Raw genomic sequence first — 19,931 nt, forward strand, 5'->3', positions numbered from 1 at the left:
GTGTGTGTGTGTGTGTGTGTGTGTGTGTGTGTGTGTGTGTGTGTGTGTGTGTGTGTGTGTGTGTGTGTGTGTGTGTGTGTGTGTGTTTACGTGCGAGCGTACCCTTTCCATGCATGTGAGCGCGCGTGTGCGGGGGTTCTAGGGAAGCGCCGTCACTCCCCAACCATTATGCTGTCGCCTTCAGCAATGTTTGGTGCGCTGCTATATGGCAAGAGTAGCCTACAGTTCCAAGGATTTTCGGTGACGCGCATGACCACTTCGAATAAGACCTTCGTTTAGTCTGAATAGCGCCGCACAGTGTAATAGACACAGTCATTGAGAATAACCTACATCCAATCTCCCCTGCCAGCCAGCATACCCCAGACTCTTGTCCGGCTGTAGATCAACGCGAACATGGCTCAAGGTAAGATTTTAATAACTAGACTATTTATAATGTTATATTGAAAATATTGTATATCAGCGAATCTTCTTCTGTAGTGCTTGCATCACCCAATTTACTGCTTATTTGAACGTAACTTTGAACTTGATAGCGACTATTAATTACATGTTTCTGTTTCATAAACAGTATGCTAAAACAACAAATACATGTTTTGCAATATCAGCAAAAATGTAGACTACACATTGGCAGACTTTGTTTCTGACTCATTCTCTACCTGTACATGACCATCTGATGATTTATCACTCCAGTGTTAATCTGCAAAATTGTAATTATTTGCCTACCTCCTCATGCCTTTTGCACACAATGTATATAGACTCTCTTTCTGTGTTATTGACTTGTTGATTGTTAACTCCATGTGTAACTCTGTGTTGTCTGTTCACACTGCTATGCTTTATCTTGGCCAGGTCGCAGTTGCAAATGAGAACTTGTTCTCAACTAGCCTACCTGGTTAAATGAAGGTGAAATAAAAAATAAATAAAAACATTCTCAAGTAACATATCCTACTAAAGTAGCGCATGTTATTGTTATTGTTATTTTTATGTTATTGCTTCCAAAAATAAATTACTCCATGCAGGGCTGAGCCACAACTTGGTTCCTAAATATTTGAAGAATTTAGAGCATTTCCATATTGCCTTATAAGGCTATTGGAGAATAATTGCTTTGTTTGGAAAAAACGCTAAAAATTGAAGAGGCAAAGTGAAATCTGACCCACCCACCACCATAGACGAATTATGACAGCAAATAGTTTTGCTGGTTGTCATTTGATGACCTAGGATATGCTATAATGGTGTGAAAGTCCAGCAACAAATATTTTCCTATGGCCAATGCTTAAACCATAACTACCAACTTAACATGGTGCATACACAGTAGACAGAGCTATGAGAAGATGTTTTGTGAGTTTGGGTGGGGTACATTTTTTCTCTAATAATGCATTCTGTCATCGCATTTGCTAGTGGCAAACAGGATTTACAAACATGTGGATTCTTTTTAGTAGGGTCCAGAAAAATGTGGCCATTTCATGCAATTGTAAGTCATTTAGGCTGACATGACATTATAATCATATTTTTTTCTACTACCCAAATGACCTAAATGAGTGTCTCTGACACTGTCAGACAGATCAATAGAAACGACCTTGTCTTGACCTGGCCCAGGGTCAATAAAAAGAAGGGAGATACAGAATGTACAATATTAAGAGGACATATATATATATATATATATACATATCAGCTACAATAGGCTACTAAATCAACTTTCCAGTGGCACTGACTTACACAATGATGAAGATAGCATGGATATTCATAGCCTAGTGATGGTGATGGTCTCAAGATAGGCTTGAGCTACTTTGAAAAACAGCGGTGTTCGTCTGAGTTGTTGAGAAAAAAAATGTTGCGTCTAGTGTACTGACAGATTAGCCTTCTCTTTTTAGCAGCAGGCGTTTGCTTTCCAAACGTATTGCCCACAATTGTATTTTGAAATTTGTGAAAAGCCTATTGGCTATTTACTGACTGTGTGAAGAGAAATAGAATCCATAAAAATGGAACCCATAGAATGACAGTGCCCATTCAAGTCCGGACTGGCAGCCATTTTGAGCGTACCTATGAGTTCACCAGTCAAATCGCCAGGCTGTGTGCTGCCCAAATTCAGTCAGTGTTTAGACACCAGTAATTATATCATTATGGCAAAATGATTTCAATTCATCAGGGGATGCTGCAGCACCTTCAGCACCCCTACTTCCCGTCGCTATGCATATAGATCATCATTTGATTATTATAAATATAAAACCAACATTTCATTTTTCTGAATGACCATTTCTGATGACACTAATGATGTCTCTCGCACCTTGTCAGTTTTGTTTCGTATAGCAAACATCTGAAGAATGTTACACCCTTGTGTTTCAGGGGGAGTTAATTGTTGCTAAGGGACAATTGGACTTTTATTAATAGCAAATGACAGCAGCTGTAAATGCAACCAGTAACTGTCCCACACTACATTTTGTCCTTGGAATGAGTTTGACCCATGCCTATGTAACAGTATAACTTTAGACCGTCCCCTCGCCCATACCCGGGACCAGGGACCCTCTGCACACATCAACAACAGTCACCCATCGTTACCCATCGCTCCACAAAAGCCACGGCCTTTGCAGAGCAAGGGGAACCACTACTTCAAGGTCTCAGAGCAAGGGACGTCACCGATTGAAACGCTATTTAGCGCGCACCACCGCTAACTAAGCTAGCCGTTTCACATCCGTTACACCTAAGCCTAATATATTGACATATACACTGAGCGTACAAAACATTAAGAACACATGCTCTTTCAATGACTTCGACTGACCAGGTGACTCCAGGTGAAATCTATGATCCCTTATTGTTAAAGCCACTTCAATCAGTATAGATGAAATGGAGGACATAGGTTGAAGGAGAATTGTTAATCCTTGAGACAATTGAGACATGGATTGTGTATATTATGTGCCCTTTGAACAGGGTATGGTAGTAGGTCCCAGGCCCAAGAGTTTGAGTGTGTCAAGAACTGCAACCCAGTGCATTTGGAAAGTTTTCAGACCCCTTGACTTTTCACACATTTTGTTACATTACAGCCTCATTCTAAAATTGATTAAATATTTTTTTTCTGTCATCAATCTACATACAATACCCCATAATGACAAAGCAAAAACAGTTTTACAGATACAAAAAAAGGAAATATCACATTTACAAAAGTATTCAGACCCTTTACTCAGTATTTTGTTGAAGCAACTTTGACAATGTCTACAGCCTCAAATCTCCTTGGGTATGATGCTACAAGCTTGGCACACCTGTATTTGAGGATTTTCTCCCATTCTTCTCTGCAGATCCTCTTAAGCTCTGTCAGGTTGGATGGGGAGCGTCGCTGCACAGCTATTTTCAGGTCTCTCCAGAGATGTTTGATTGGGTTAAAGTCCGGGTTCTGGCTGGGCCAGTCAATGACATCCAGAGACTTGTCCCAAAGCCACTCGTGTTGTCTTGGCTGTGTGCTTAGCGTCGTTGTCCTGTTGGAAGGTGAATCTTCGCCCCAGTCTGTGTTCCAGAGGGCTCTGGAGCAGATTTTCATCAAGGATCTCTCTGTACTTTGTTCTGTTTATCTTTGCCTCGTTCTGACTAGTCTCCCAGTCCCTGCCGCTGAACAACACCCCCACATCGTGATGCTTCATTCACCATGCTTCACCGTAGGGATGTCGGCAGGTTTCCTCCAGACGTGCCGCTTGGCATTCAGGCCAAAGAGTTCAATCTTTGTTTCTTCAGACCCGAGAATCTTATTTCTCCCCCGATTGCTTTTCGTGCAAAGGCGGACAAGAGTTGGTGGTTCCAAAATACTTCCAGATTGATAGAGTCCACTGCGTTCTTGGGGATCAAGGGTGATCAATGGAAACAGGATGCACCTGAGCTCAATTTCGAGTCTCATGGCAAAGGGTCCGAATATTTATGCGAGTAAAGTATTTCTGTTTTTATTGCCATGATAGTACAAGGAAACATTGTTAAATGCCTCTAAGCTTAAGCTGCATGCTGCATACTACAGCATTCGCTCATCTTTTGGGGCCATGCAGGGCAGTTTGGTTCAATGTGCTTTAAGTAAACAGCTAGAGAACGGGGAATAAGTGTCACCTGTTTACAATGTGTCTCCCTCTACACATGCACAAAGTGCTCGATTATGTTGACTCCCAGGAGTGCACAGTGCTGCCGGTATGAAGGGAAAAACGAAATACCACATTTCCAACAGAGAGTGGGACGGCATTTCTGACACAGTGTTGTGCTTTTACAACTGTCAGAGGAGAGAGAGAGACCTGCTTCATTCATGACTAGGCTGGGTAAGTTGCTTGTAATAGCTGAGAGAATGGAATTCATTTTTCCTGGGATTTACTGTACCCGCCTCTGTGAATATGTTACTGACTAGGATCCTTCATAGCCCTGGGCCTTATTGGATTTATGCCGGCCCAGTAGTTCTGCTCGGCCTGTAGCACGGGCCTTGATGTGGGGGTGGTCAAGGTTAGTCGACTGGAAGCAAAACAAGGGAGGGTAAGCCAAGAGTGCTGGCATGATGGAGATGGCGACCTCATAGTAGTACTGTTGCTTCACTCAATGGGGTTATGTGACAATCCAAATGGGAAGACACATTCCCTACACTCATAGCTTGTACTAATCTTTGTCAATTTATTATTTTAGCAGACTGTAATACGGTGATATCATCGATTTACAATTAAAACAGTGGAATAATCCAAAACAACAATAACTACACCCTGCCTACAGAAACCCTTTCAATTCAGATGGCACATTATCTTTCATACCACAATGCTAGAGTGGCTAAGAAAAATGTATTTTATTTGACACCAATGATGTAATGCGATTGCGACACGCAGCAATAAACTGCAGTTTACCATCCCATTGATTTAGCCTTTGCCTGTGTTGTCAAAAAAACAACATTTTGGTTCACCACCTCTCATCTGCTATTAATCTCCGTAATGCTCCCCAGATCATGACATTGATAGATCCATTTTATAGGCCTGTTGCCTCTATGTGTCACGTTCTGTCCTTAGTTCCATTGTTTTGTCTTTTGTTTTAGTATGGTCAGGGCGTGAGTTGGGTGGGTTGTCTATGTTAGTTGGTCTATGATTTTCTATTTCTGTGTTTGGCCTGGTATGGTTCTCAATCAGAGGCAGCTGTCAATCGTTGTCCCTGATTGAGAACCATATTTAGGTAGCCTGTTTTCCCATTGTGTTTTGCGGGTGGTTATGTTCTGTTTAGTGTTGTGTTGCACCTTACAGGACTGTTCGTTGGTTGTTTATTGTTTTGTTTTCAGTGTTCATTAAAATATTTAAAACATGGACACTTACCACGCTGCACCTTGGTCCTCCTCTCTATCTCCAGACGACAAGCGTTACACTATGTATGCAAAAGCACAAGCTCTGATATACTTTATGGCTGAGTAAAATAGGGTTACTATGTGTCCCTTTAGGATGAGCTAATAATGCCCCAGAGTTGGACTGACGACTGGAGCTTGTCTCCTTTAAGTCCCACTTTCCCAGTATGTATGAAAGTATGAAAATGTACACACTCACTACTGTAAGTCGCTCAGGATAAGAGCGACTGCTATAAATGACTTAAATGTCAACGTAAACTACAAGGTGTGAAACATGCTGTCGGCAAAATGTAGACGATATACTATCCAGATGGTCTTAAGCTCCATAAATGTTAGCGCCCTGACAATCTTCAAGAAGTAGCATCCTGGCCAGGGTGTACAAGCGCCCTAAGGAAAGCAACCTTAAAGAAGATATCTCTGATCGTGTAACATGGTCCATGTAACTTCATCTTCTTAGCTGTTTGTGTGAAAAAGAGGCGTTATGTTGTCCTGTCGGCAATTAGGATGCGACCCAATATAGTGTGTTTAGCTTAACACTTGAAATGTTAAACAGGGGTCCGTGTTAAAACACCAAGCTATAATGCACCATGTAAATAAAAACAAACATACCGAAACACTTGTCAGTCAGGGTTTAAAATGGGCGTAACCTTTGGCACCGCACGTTCATTTTCCATCGAGTTTTTTCAATGCCCAAGATTGTTTAACAACACACTGTCTTGTCTTGAGGAAGCAGAGGGGCTGTAGTTCTTCCTACTGTATAAACAGGACATCAGAAGGTGGGATTTTAGTCACAACCGAGGCCGGGGGATAAGGACGAGCACAATATTTGCTTGCGCACTTCGCCTAGCAGACAGTGACAAAATAAATGTACGTTGTCTCATTTTCTTTCTTGTGTAAAACGTACCTTTAAAAAAAAAAAAAAAGAATCAATAAAAGTGTTGAGATGGGGGAGCCAGGAGCAATTGGAAGAGTCAAGTTGGCTGAAGACATAGAAAGTCTGTATAGACCCTACTGTCCTAAAAGCAAGGGGAGGGTTGGCCCACCACTGAGGCACCAAGATAGCCATTCAATAAATGTTATTCGTATAGTGCTTTTTACAAACACATTTGTCAGAAAGTCTTAAACCATACTATAATGAAGGTGGGCCTAGACTAGAGTATACCCTCAAAAGAACAAACAGAGGAACTTTCGAGCAGAATTCTGTTCCCTTGTAACTGGCTGGGTAGATGTTAAGAGGTCATTCCTGAGGTCATTCCACTCACAAAGTCCTCTCTCTTTCTCATCCATCTCCCAGCACTGGAAATTGCCAGATGGGACCTGGAATGTGAGTTCAACAACACAGACCACCGTACTGAGCTCAACGGGGTGGAGCAGCTGATCGTTAGAAGGGGCCAGCCGTTCACCATCAACCTGCACCTCCGCTCGGGGGATTACCAGCCTGGCGGCAGTGCACTCGACCTCACTGTGGAGACAGGTGACTGTGTTTTCACTGGGTTGTTCGCTGACATCAATTCAGTGTGAAAGGTGCTAGCTCAATGTTGTTTAGAAATCATAGGTTAAAACAATGCCAGAATAGAGCGTAGTCTGTTGTTATGGTGCTACACACTAAGGAGCAGCGCATGCATGAGGTATTTTCAAATGAGCAGATCTAGACTTGATCCCCCACTCAACTTTGTTTCCACGTAATTTAAAAAAATATTGGATTAACACAGACAACCAACTTTGAACCTAAATCCAATGTCATGGTGACAGGTTTTTGTTGATTTTTACGTTGAATTCACATGAATTGACCACTCCACCAAATGTAAATAAAAAAACGTTCGTTGAACTGACGTCTGTGCCCAGTGGGGAGACGTTGCTGCCATGCCCAATAGACTGTTTTCATTTAATCAAATACAAATTTAAGCAGGTATTCACCCTGGCTATTTAAATGTCCTTACATATTTTGGAACTAAGTTTCTGTTTAGATTTTGAACAGGGAATTGAGAACATTTTTTAACTGGGTCTTGTCTGTCAGGAAATGTCAAAGGTACTATGGAAATGCATAATTGTGTGTTTCTATTGGCACTGGGACCTTGTTTATTTTCTACAATGGCAATTGTGATCTAGAAGACAATAGGGAGGAAGAACATATGATGGTGAAGTCTAATGTTGTTTTAAGTAAAGGGAAACTGTTTTAGCCTGGTCCAATTGTCAGTGATACCAGTATTGAGCAGAATAGTTAGTTGCCTCCTCTACCATTATTTACCCTCAGGGTTGGGTATGTTACTTTCGAAATATAATCTGTTACAATTGCTAGTTAATTGTCCCAACTTTTTATCAGTTATGTAACTTTTGGATGACCCAAACTCAGTAATGTAATCTGATTAGTTTCATTACTTTTGATTAGTTTCCATTACTTTTGGATTACTTTCCCCTTTAGCGGCATTAGAAGACCTAACGGATCCATAAAACTAACTTGGTGTGTCATCATAGTGGTCTCTGACTTGTGGCCAGACTCGCTCAGATGGAACAAACTTAAACTTGCACCTATTTTCAATGCTGAATTGAATGTCATTGAGAAAACAGAAAGGTGTCAATGTATTCTTTTTCACAAACATCAGTTCTGTGTTTCAACGGTTCCTATTCCATCCCTGTCCCTTTCTCTCCTCCATGTCTTCTTCCAGGTCCCCAGCCCAGTGATCAGTATGGCACACGGGCCTCCTTTGGTCTGATTGACCAAATCGACACCTCCCGCTGGAGTGCCGCAGTCACCAGTCCCCCCGGGTACATGGTGTCCCTGTCCATCTGTTCCCCCCCGGACGCGCCTATCGGACGCTGGCGCTTGACCCTGGGTCAGGGGGGCTTGGTGGAGTTTGTGCTGCTATATAACCCTTGGTGCACAGGTGGGTAAACATTCCTTGAGTCATGCTCTCTGCGAGTGTATCCATTCAGTGTAGTGGGGCCTATGTACAGTACAGCGAGGGAATGCCTTAGATGTCTCTATTACATAGACAGAGAACATGATCAATGGAGAGATTCGGGCTTATAGCAGTGGAAGGATCACAACGTGTGGAGAACAGGATGGATGGGTGGTAGTTTGGGAGAGGATATGATGATCATGAATGGGGATGGATTTTTTTGCCCTACTATGTGCTATATTTACAATACATGTTTCACTTAGAAATTGTGTCCCAATTGGCAACAAAGTAAATAAACAGCAGGTAGTCTCATTAATTAGAGACAATTCTACCATGCATGTCTGAGCCAGCAGCATACCATTCTGCATCCCACTGCTGGCAGTGTTCTACATTCTCAATCTGGCACTCATTCCATCATGGCCACCTAATCATCCCCAGCTTCCAATAGGCTCATACTTTCTTCCCTGTAACTATTTCCCAGGTCGTTGTAGTAAATGGAAATGTGTTCTCAGTCAAGTTACCTGGTTAAATAAATATAGCAAAAAAGGGCATTTTGAAGGTACACTCAGCAAATGGCATTGCCACGAGCAGCACCGCAGATATTGAGATGAGAGAGAATCAAGACTTCGCTCTGACACCGTATCTGCACATGTGCATGGTTAGTTTTATGCAGTTCACAGCCTGGTAACCAGCGCACCAAAACAGAGGAGAAGTTGAGCTTCGCACTGTAATGCTCTTAGTTGTTGCGGAAGTTGACCCACTAGTCTGTTTATTTCTTCATCTACTGTGCCATAGACTACTTCCTTATTCAAAGAGCATCTTGCATATCCATTCTCCGCAGCTTTAAAACTTTTATCTACCTCCAATAAACCCTGTGCATGTTGAAATAGTGTTTTCTTACTGCAAGCACATAATGAGGCATCCTTCATTCCATTTACTATTTTGGCAGCTTGTCTTTTTCTATGGAGGACGATACCTCATTACAGTATTATTTGTGTCTCTTGGCAACAGGCGATGTGGTGTACATGGACAGTGAGGAGAAACTGACGGAGTACGTCTTGGCTCAAGATGGTATCATTTACCGAGGCAGCTGGAAATACCTCATCCCTACACCTTGGAACTTTGGCCAGGTACCAACACCAACACAAGTGCTATCAGCTCCACTTTGGCCCAAGCTTACCCCCAATAAGGAAAAATGGTCCGTTATCAAAATATGTGCTCTTAACATTCAAAATAGAGATAGTGTTGCCTATTTACGTATCAGTGGCCTGACAAGTTTGGTAAAAAGGTAAAATAGGGTTCAGAGGAACTTGTGATGGGTGGGATATCCTGTCAACTGCTGACTGGAAAAATCAATTTCCAAATTTAGACACTTCCATTGGTTCAATCAGTGTATGATTGACAGATCATGTTAATCCCACTGTAGGATATCGAGACCCTGATTCCGTTGTTGATACAGCTCTGTTTTTAATGGGTGTGTGTCATAGTTGCATACTTCTTTTGCAGGTAACTGGTATCCAGCATCACTAAGCATTTGTGCCTGTTATTTTCAGGAGGGAATCAAAGTCAAGAAGCAAGACTTCTAATCCTTTGATCATTATTTGACCTTTTGCTCACTCTTGCATGTTTACTTCCATTTAGAAAATATATACAGTACCAGTTGAAGGTTTGGACATGCCTACTCATTCAAGGGTTTTTCATTATTTTTTGCTATGTAGAATAATAGGGATGACATCAAAACTATGAAATAACACATATGGAATCATGTAGTAACCAAAAAGGTGTTAAACAAAGTAGCCTCCTTTTGCCTAGATGACACCTTTGCAAACTCTTGGCATGCTCTCAACCAGCTTCATGAGGTAGTCACCTGGAATGGATTTCCTGTACTCTGTTGTATCGGTTTGCATGTTACCGTGTTAGTGTGCACTTGTTTTTACGGGTCTCGTACCTTGTATTTATTAGAGGTTTACACCTCGCTTTTTGTTTGGGTTTTGTAATGGTTATCGTCTGGAGATAGAGAGGACCAAAGCGCAGGGTGGTTAGTGTTCATCTTTTTAATGGAAAACTGAACACTTCAAAAACACAAAATGACAACCGAAACAGTTCTGGTGCAGACACACAAAGACTGAAAATAACCACCCACAAACCCCAACAGAAAACAGGCTACCTAAATATGGTTCCCAATCAGAGACAATGACTAATACCTACCTCTGATTGAGAACCATATCAGGCCAAACAAGAAACCCAACCTAGAAACACAAAACATAGAATACCCACACAACTCACGTCCTGACCTAACAAAACAAAGAAATAACACAAGAACTAGGATCAGAACGTGACAGGTTTACAGCCCTATATTATATATATATATATATATATATACAGTTGAAGTCGGAAGTGTACATATATAAACTCAGTTTTTCATAATTCCTGACATTTAATCCTAGTAAATATTCACTGTTTTAGGTCCGTTCACCCCTTTATTTTAAGCATGTGAAATGTCAGATAATAGTAGAGAGAATGATTTATTTCAGCTTTTATTCATTTCATCACATTCCCAGTGGGTCAGAAGTTTACATACACTCCATTAGTATTTGTTAGTATTGCCTTTAAATTGTTTAACTTGGGTCAAATGTTTTGGGTAGCCTTCCACAAGCTTCCCACAATAATTTGGGTCAATTTTGGCCCATTCCTCCTGACAGAGGTGGTGTAACTGAGTCAGGTTTGTAGGCCTCCTTGCTCACACACACTTTTTCATGTTCTATGGGATTGAGATCAGGGCTTTGTGATGACCACTCCAATACCTTGACTTTGTTGTCCTTAAGCCATTTTGCCACAACTTTGGAAGTATGCTTGCGGTCATTGTCCATTTGGAAGATCCATTTGCGACCAAGCTTTAACTTCCTGTCTTGAGATGTCACTTCAATATATTTGCATGTACAGATGTAGGACCTTAAATTGGACCTACAGTACAGGTATGTTGTCATAGCAAAATAATCCTGCAGAAACATAATTTGAACATTTGGTTCATAACGTTGTTTGATTGGTAGTTAGGATATCAGCTGACCGAAAGTAGGCTACATGAAAAGTGCAATACTGTTAACATAACTAACTGCGTGTCAGTATGAATTTTCAGTCATTTTTTGTAAATCACAAAAATAATCTGCATTTCCTGTGGTGTAGGAAAATTTAAGCAACAAAAGAGTGATCAAATTAAGTTGCTACATCTGTAGTCAATCTTCCCTTGTTTGTTTTGTCTGTGTTGTGTAGTTTGAGGATGGGATCCTGGAAGCTTGTCTGAGAATCCTGGAAATGAACCCCAAGTGCCTGCGTAACCCTGGGAAAGACGCTTCAGGGAGGAAGAACCCAATCTATGTGTCCAGAGTTCTCAGTGCCATGGTGAGAGATCACATCAAATGGGTTTCCCATCCTGTCATGCACTACATTACACACGACAGTGCATACAGCAGTTCAACATAGATGGCAAATGGCACCGCTCAAAATAACAAAGCAAATTTCACGTGAAATGAAGAGCCTGACCATTGTTGTCCATGTCCCTCAGGTGAACTGTAATGACGACAAAGGGGTCTTGCTGGGCAGGTGGACCGACGACTATGACGGTGGGGTGAGCCCCCTGTCATGGAAGGGCAGTGTGGAGATCCTGCGGAACTGGGACGCAAATGCCTGTCAACCTGTGCGCTTTGGCCAATGCTGGGTGTTTGCAGCAGTGGCCTGCTCAGGTTAGACATGAACGGATAGAAACGCTAACAGCATGTTCACATACTGTATCGCAATGTAGGATAAAAATGTTTAGTTTTGCACAAGACACGTTAAGTAGCACATTCTATGAACTACTTGTGTATAATGTGTTTATAATGCCATATGTTAAATTTGTAGTAATATAGTTCCTGAGTAGTACTGGCTAACTGTACATTATTTCTCTGACCTTTCACTGACCTATCAGTTTCACGAGCCCTGGGTATCCCTTGTCGAGTGGTCACCAACTATAATTCAGCCCATGACACCAACAGTAACCTGGCGATAGAGCGCTATGTGGATGAGAACGGACAACTTGTTCAGAAGTCGAGAGACATGATATGGTGAGAACTCAGGACTATCAAATTGACGAGTGACTGAATTTCCACTCAAAAAAATTAAACACAGAGCTAGAGGATGTTGTGCAGTATATAGTCGGAAAATACTGTTTTTCACTGTAAAAAAATTTATAAATAAAAACACGATCAAAAGTGTGGCAGCCCAGGGTGCCAAACATGTACTGAAAAAAGACATCAAAAGATGTCAAAATCTTAAAATACAGACATTTACATTAAGAGTCAGAGTGACAAAAACGGCAACAGATATTAATTGCTTTGGCAGGCTAAAATGACAGGGGAAAAAAACAGTAATTTCTGATTAAGACATGTGTTTTAAGATGTAAATGAACTGAAACGTATTGTAGAAATACATTCTAAATAGTATATTCTGGGGGTAAAAGATTGTATATTTACAATTTTCTACGGTTATGCTATATTGGGGCGACACTGTAGCCTAGTGGTTAGAGCATTGGACTAGTAATCGAAAGGTTGCAAGATCAATTCCCAAGGTACCAATCTGTCGTTCTGCCCCTGAACAAGGCAGTAAACCCACTGTTCCTAGGCTGTCATTGAAAATAGGAATTTGTTCTTAACTGACTTGCCTAGTAAAATAAAGGTAGAATAAAAATACAAAATCAAAATACAGTCATTTCTGATGAAAATTAAGATGAAAATCATCTTGTAGAATAGGTTAAATTTACTCATGCCTTTTAGCCACCAATCTGGAAATAGTCAAAGCATTCCGGAGGATATATGAGCAAATGTCCTGCTCTTTTGCCAGACAGCAATCTGGAAAGGTCTATTATCCTACAAACGGGACATTAAAACTATAATATCTTATGTTTCACTGAGTCGTGGCTGACCGAAACCACGGATAATATAGAGCTGGCTGGGTTTTTTGTCCATCGGCAGGACAGAATAGCTATGTCTGGTAAGAAGTGGGCTGGGGGTGTGTGTCTATTTGTCAATAGCAGCTGGTGCGCGATGTCAACACCATAGTGCCCACTAAGATAAGGACTCTGGGACTAAACACCTCCCTCTGCAACTGGATCCTGGACTTTTTGACGTGCTGCCCTCAGTTGGTAAGGGTAGGAAACAACACATCTGCCACACTGATCCTCAACACCGGGGCCCCTTAAGACTGCGTGGCCAAGCACGATTTAACACCATCATTAAGTTTACTGACAACACAACAGTGGTAGACCTGATCACCGGCAACGATGAGACAGCCTATAGGGAGGAGGTCAGAGACAACAACCTCTCCCTCAATGTGACAAGACAAAGGAGCTGATCGGGGACTACAGGAAAATGAGGGCCAAATAGGCCCCCATTAACATTGACGGGGCTGAAGTAGAGCTGGTCAAGAGTTTCCTGGTGTCCACATCAGGTTCCTTGGTGTACACAACAGCAACAAACTATCATGGTCCAAACACACCAAGAAATGTTCTACAGCTGCACCATCGAGAGCTTGGTATGCTTGGTAAGCCTGGTATGGCAACTGCTCGGCATCCGACCGTAAGGCACGACAGAGGGTAGTGCGTACAGCCCTGTACATCACTGGGGCCAAACTTTCTGCCATCCAGGATCTCTATACTAGGCAGTGTCAGAGGAAGGCCTCAAAAATTGTCAAAGACTTTTCTCTCTGCTACCGCATGGAAAGTGGTACCGGAGAGCCATGTCTAGGTCCAAAAGGCTCATTAACAGCTTCTACCCCTAAGCCATAAGAGTGCTGAACAATTAATCAAATGGCCACCCGGACTATTTACATTGACACCCCCCAACCCTTTGTTTTTACACTGCTGCTACTCACTGTTTATTATCTATGCAAAGTCACTTTACCTCTACCTACATGTACAAATGACCTCAACTAACCTGTACCCCTGCACATATAGCCTCGTTAATGTTATTTTATTATGTTACTTTTTATTTTAAAAAATGTACTGTATTCAGTAAATATTTATTTTTCTTGAACTGCACTGTTGGTTTGTAAGTAAGCATTTCACGATAATGTACCTGTTATATTCGGCGCATGTGACAAATACAATTTGATTTGATTTGGCTGTTGTGTCCTTGTAGGAACTATCAAAAAAGAAAGAAAAATATACACATCCAACTTATCAGCTGCAGGACAGAAGCAAAAAGGAATATATCAAAGCAGAAAGGAATGTCCGCAACTCTGGTGTGCTCCAACTTGGATCGAAAGGTTGTCTTTTTTTGTCCGTCTGATTAATTCACCATGGGAACATACCAGAGTTGGTATTTTTTCTTTGTAGGAACTACCACTGCTGGGTCGAGAACTGGATGACCAGACCTGACCTTAAACCAGGTTATGATGGCTGGCAGGCCATGGACCCCACACCACAGGAGAAGAGTGAAGGTAAGGCATTGAGAATAACACCAACTATAATACCCCAACAAATACAGAATAGCCCATAAAAGGGCCTGACCCCAATTCAAATGTGTATTGGTTCCCCTGATACCATTAAAGTTACGTATTGGGATTTGGTGTAGAAACGGCTAAATCGCTAATCGACATATTTTACTAGTAGACGTAAAGATATGCCTTAAGATAAGACTTAAACACGTGTCATTTTCAGTTCTCTTGCAGATTACATGACCTTTCCACTCACTCACTGTCCCTTTCTTCCAGGGGTTTACTGCTGCGGCCCTATCCCACTGAAAGCCATCAAGGAGGGCGAGCTCACCTGTAAATATGATGCCCCATTTGTGTTTGCGGAGGTCAACGCTGACGTGCACACCTTTATGAAGCGCAAAGACGGCAGCACAGAGAAGATCATCAGCTCTGTCCAAGTGGGCCTGAAGATCAGCACGAAGAGTGTGGGCAGTGATAGGAGAGAGGACATCACACACCTGTACAAGTACCCCGAGGGTAGGGAGCTTCGCTACAACAGACAATAAGGACCCGCAATACTTGATAAGCATTTGCAGCGTGGCAATGGGGCCAGGCATGGCTGGCATCCTATTATGTAGGGTGACCATCAGTCAGACAAGTGCTGACCTGAGTTGCATTCAACAATGGAAATTGTTTGTGGACGTTAGCTAACGTTAGCTCACATATTCCATTTGTCTTGTGTTAGCTGTGAACGTTCGCCAACATTAGTGAACGGTCTGAGAAGGTCGTGAGTGGCGAATATAAGCGTCTGTTTCGGTCTAAACTGCTACTACAAATAATTAAGTAACAATGTGGGCTTTCTATTACGTGTAGTAGGAATAGCAAAGCCATTTGCTGTTTGAATATTGTCGCTAAAAAGCCACAGGTATACTACAAAAAGTAGCTGTTTGATGTTTCACCAAAACATTTTAGAATGTTAATTGTTCGACTGAAATTGTTACTCCGGGCAACATTTTCGCCGCAACAGAAGCCTTGTTGAATTCGCCTCAGGTTGTGAGTGAAAAGGCGGGGATATAATAAGGGGAAGGAGAGGTAGGAAACGGGAAGCTTGGGGGTCAATGATATGATGACACACCACTGCACCACACTGACTGAAAATGGACAAACTAACAAACACACCACTGTAAGTAACATGGCATGAGGACACACTAATGTCACATTACACCACGATATGCCACCCAAGACAGCAGATAGGAAAATCACATATTATGTATCAATATTTGTAATAGTCTGTTCACTATATGTACAATCTGAGAGCGTATGGAGCTATTTGTGGTGAAGGACAATAAGGACTACTCTGGTTTGGAAGCAAGTTCTTATACTTCCCTGAATGTGTCCGGGTTGATCAGAGGCTATACACAGTATGAAAGCATGTGTAACTTTTAGTTTTTCTTGTGCCCCCAGGTTCTGACGAGGAAAGGGAGGCCTTTACAAAAGCCAACCACCAGAACAAACTTCTGCAGCAGCCAATAAATGCTGGCCTGCTTATCGCTATCAAGGTCTCTGCGGAGATGAAGAAGGGCTGCGACTTTGACGTGTTCGCCGTGGTTACGAATAACACACCGAATGGGAAAAAGTGCCGTCTGGTGTTCGGCTCCAGAGCTGTGTCCTACAACGGAATTCTGGGAGAGAACTGTGGGTTCAAAGACCTGCTCAACGTAGAGTTGGCACCTGGAGAAGGTCAGTTGGCTTTGTAGAATGGAGTGATCAGTCTATAAATGTATATGTGTGAAATGTGTGATATACTGTATCTACTTCTGGATTTGATTATCATTTACACCTAGCTCATTTCGAGTATAAGACTGTGTACTGATGTATCTATTAACGTTCTTTCACTGTCTAATGCTAACTGTGTATCTGTGTCAATGAATGCAAAATGTCCAGTGGTTTGTGTCTCTGCCTACGTCAACATGGCAAGATGTGAGAAGTTGTGATTTTGTGAGTGTGTCACTTTCTAAGCTAAATGTCTCTCTCCAGAGAAGCGAGTTCCTCTGAGAATGAACTATTCCAAGTATGCCGAGAACCTCACTGAGGACAATTTGATCCGGCTGGCGGCTCTGCTCCTGGACTACGGCACCCGAGAGGCCTACCTTGCTGTGAGGAACGTTGTACTGGAAAATCCTGAGATCAAAGTCAGGGTACGGTCACTACTGTAACACTTAAAAAAAACAAGATTTAAGCATACAATAAAAATTTGTAAATGCAATCGTTAACCTGAATAGTTTATGAATTAATGCATGGATACAGCATAACCAAGCGGGGTAGTCTGACTTGGGAATCAAAGTTTCAAACATTTGGTCCCAAGCCAAGTAGACACAGTTCCAAGAAAACAAAGTTGCCTTGAAGTACTCATGCTAGGACAAGATATCCATGTGAAAAGAATGGTTCTAGCTGGCATCGCAAGCTTGAGTCGGATTTGTATCGGTGGAACATTTCTCTAGCCGATGAAATGCAACGTCTCAGAGCATTAAGTGATGTCCCTTACGTTGTAGATTCTTGGGGAACCCAAAGAGAACCGTAAGCTGGTGGCTGAGATAACTCTACAGAACCCTCTGCCAGTACCACTGCAGAACTGCTGTTTCACCATGGAGGGTTCCAACCTCACCGGAGGACAGATCATCACTGAGAAGTAAGGACAACCATGGCAGTGTGACATCTACGTTATGTCCAATAAGGACTGATAACAGATCAAGTCCCATGTATACCAAACACTAACAACAGGACATGTGCTTCTGTGTACACAGTGCACGTTAGTAAAGGTCAAAGGGCATAGCCATTTAGTGCAGTTTGTCAGGTATGTCCATAACCACATGTAATTCATACACACATAATCATCTACTCATCTGGTCACCGAGTGGTGTATGTCCATAATTTGGTAGTTGGAGTCAATGATAAGAGAAATGTCTGTAGAAGATATTAACGCTTACATGTCAAATGCAGTGTCACAGCCTTATTAGGGCTAAGCTGGATACGGAATTCCCAGCCATCTCCAAATCAAGCAGACTAAACCTATCCAAGTGTCTTGCCAAGGTCACAATTCATGAAGCTTCTCAAAGAAGTGTTTTGATTTGAAAAGTAACACTTTCACATCAAAGACTAGGGAGTTGGCTAGGCAAAAGCAAGCTGTTTCACCAGTTAATTAATGTTTGTCTGGATTTATTCACTATATATAAAACCATTGGGTTTCTGAGAGCATCTCTTTGTCAGAGTTGGATATCCAAGCATTCAGATGGTGGTGATGACAGGGTTTGGTTGACTTGCGATCTCCAGATGTTTGGCTCAACGTGGTGTTACGCAATCGAGACAACTGCCTAGAGGCAGAGAATATGAAGGGATTTGATCATAAAGACAGGTTTGAATGAGTTTGAGAAGCTCCGATGACAGATTTACGTCTCCTATACGGATGTATGAATATGGTTATTTAGCAGATATTTTAATCCAAAGTAACTTCTAGTTCACTGGATGGAAAGCAGACTGTAGACAGTGAAGCAATACATACACAGTCCTGGCTGGTCAACTCAGCTAAATTATTACAATCACACTAGCTAAAGACATCCGTTGATGGCCAAGGTGTTCATGAAAACAAGATCAATGGTCTCAACAGTTATGCTGAGAATATAGCATGATAGAGTGTTACAGTGTATGTCGATAGAGTAACTTCTAAATGTGTACCTTCCTTAGGCTTACCTCCACGGTGGAACCCGGGCAAGATGCCAAGGTCAAAATCTACTTCACGCCCACCCACTCAGGCCAACGGAAACTGGTGGTCGACTTTGACAGCAATAAGCTGTGTCACGTCAAGGGCTACAGGAATGTCATCATCGGCAAGTAGAGGACCCACCCTGAGCCTGCACTCCATAAAACCCAGTGAAGACAAAGACATACAGTTGTTTCACAATCTATGCATATTTCTATACTCCAAGATCTCTTTTATCACCTATAGATAAACAAATTCTCTGTTTGTTAGGATTATACCGTGCCTTCGGAAAGTACTCAGACCCCTTGACATTTTCCAAATTGTTGCGTTACAGCCTTTTTCTCATCAATCTACACACAATACCCCATAAGAACAAAGCGAAAACAGGTTTTAAGATATTTTTGTAAATGTATGACATAATTTTTGTAAATGTATGACATTACATAAGTATACCCTTTGCTATGAGACTCTAAATTGAGCTCAGGTGCATCCGGTCTCCATTGACCATCCTTGAGATGTTTCTACACCTTGATTGAAGTCTACCTGCGGTAAATTCAATTCATTGGAGATGATTTGGAAAGGCCCACATCTGTCTATATAACAGTGCATATACCAAGCCATGAGGTCGAAGGAAATGTCTGTAGAGCTCCGAAGCAGGATTGTGTCAAGTCACAGATCTGGGGAAGGGTACCAAAACTTTATGTGTATTGAACGTACCCAAGAACACAGTGGCCTCCATTATTCTTAAATGGAAGAAGTTTGGAACCACCAATACTTTCTAGAGCTAGCCGACCGGCCAAACTGCGCAATCAGTGAAGAAGGGCCTTGGTCAGGGAGGTGACCTAGAACCCGATGGTATCTCTGACAGAGCTCTAGAGTTCCTCTGTGGAGATGAGAGAACTTTCCAGAAGGACAACCATCTCTGCAGCACTGAACCAATCAGGCCCCAGAAGGAAGCAACTGCTCAGTAAAAGGCACCCAAAGTTTGCCAAAAGGCACCTATAGACTTTCAGACCATGAGAAACAAGATTCTCTGGTCTGACGAAACCATTTATTTCAAAAAGTATCAAAAGTAAAAGTACAAATCATTTCAAATTCCTTATATAAAGCAAACCAGATTGCACCATGTTCTTGGTTTTATTTACTTAACGGTAAGCATAGACATCATTTGCAATCAAAGCATTTGTGTTTAGTGAACCGCCAGATCAGAGTCAGTAGGGATGACAAAGGACTTTCTCTCTTGATAATTGTGTGAATTCTAACTATTTGGCCTGAATGCCAAGCGTGGAAAAAACAATTGAATACTTTTTAGAATTAGGCTGTAACGTAACAAAATGTGGAAAAAGTCAAGGGGTCTGAATACTTTCAAGTAAAATTCTGAGTATGTGTAAATATACTTGGCAAATAAAGGAATTTCTGATTATACATTTTTGCATGCAAAGCTGTGAAATATAGGACTTTTGTATTTTTGCATATAAACCTTTCATCTGTGATTGTACAA

At 41.8% G+C, this 19,931-nt stretch overlaps 1 protein-coding gene across 1 annotated transcript; it reads left to right on the forward strand.

Moving 5' to 3' along the window:
• The first annotated feature begins 230 nt into the window (after positions 1 to 230).
• Positions 231 to 18,745, forward strand: LOC124003992 (protein-glutamine gamma-glutamyltransferase 2-like). The gene is made up of 13 exons (XM_046312711.1): positions 231 to 403; positions 6,621 to 6,800; positions 7,993 to 8,211; positions 9,238 to 9,356; positions 11,497 to 11,625; positions 11,789 to 11,966; positions 12,191 to 12,326; positions 14,594 to 14,697; positions 14,971 to 15,210; positions 16,138 to 16,413; positions 16,711 to 16,871; positions 17,226 to 17,362; positions 18,415 to 18,745. Exons 1-13 carry the CDS (start codon positions 394 to 396, stop codon positions 18,563 to 18,565), a joined length of 2,040 nt encoding a protein of 679 aa, XP_046168667.1. The 5' UTR covers positions 231 to 393; the 3' UTR covers positions 18,566 to 18,745.
• Positions 18,746 to 19,931: the final 1,186 nt, after the last annotated feature.

Source organism: Oncorhynchus gorbuscha, linkage group LG18 (assembly GCF_021184085.1).
Source record: "Oncorhynchus gorbuscha isolate QuinsamMale2020 ecotype Even-year linkage group LG18, OgorEven_v1.0, whole genome shotgun sequence".
Lineage (NCBI taxonomy): Eukaryota > Metazoa > Chordata > Actinopteri > Salmoniformes > Salmonidae > Oncorhynchus > Oncorhynchus gorbuscha.

Coding starts and splice junctions, on each gene's coding strand:
- LOC124003992 (XM_046312711.1), top strand. Junction 6,801..7,992: donor CGACCTCACTGTGGAGACAG/GTGACTGTGTTT, acceptor GTCTTCTTCCAG/GTCCCCAGCCCAGTGATCAG. Junction 8,212..9,237: donor ATATAACCCTTGGTGCACAG/GTGGGTAAACAT, acceptor TCTTGGCAACAG/GCGATGTGGTGTACATGGAC.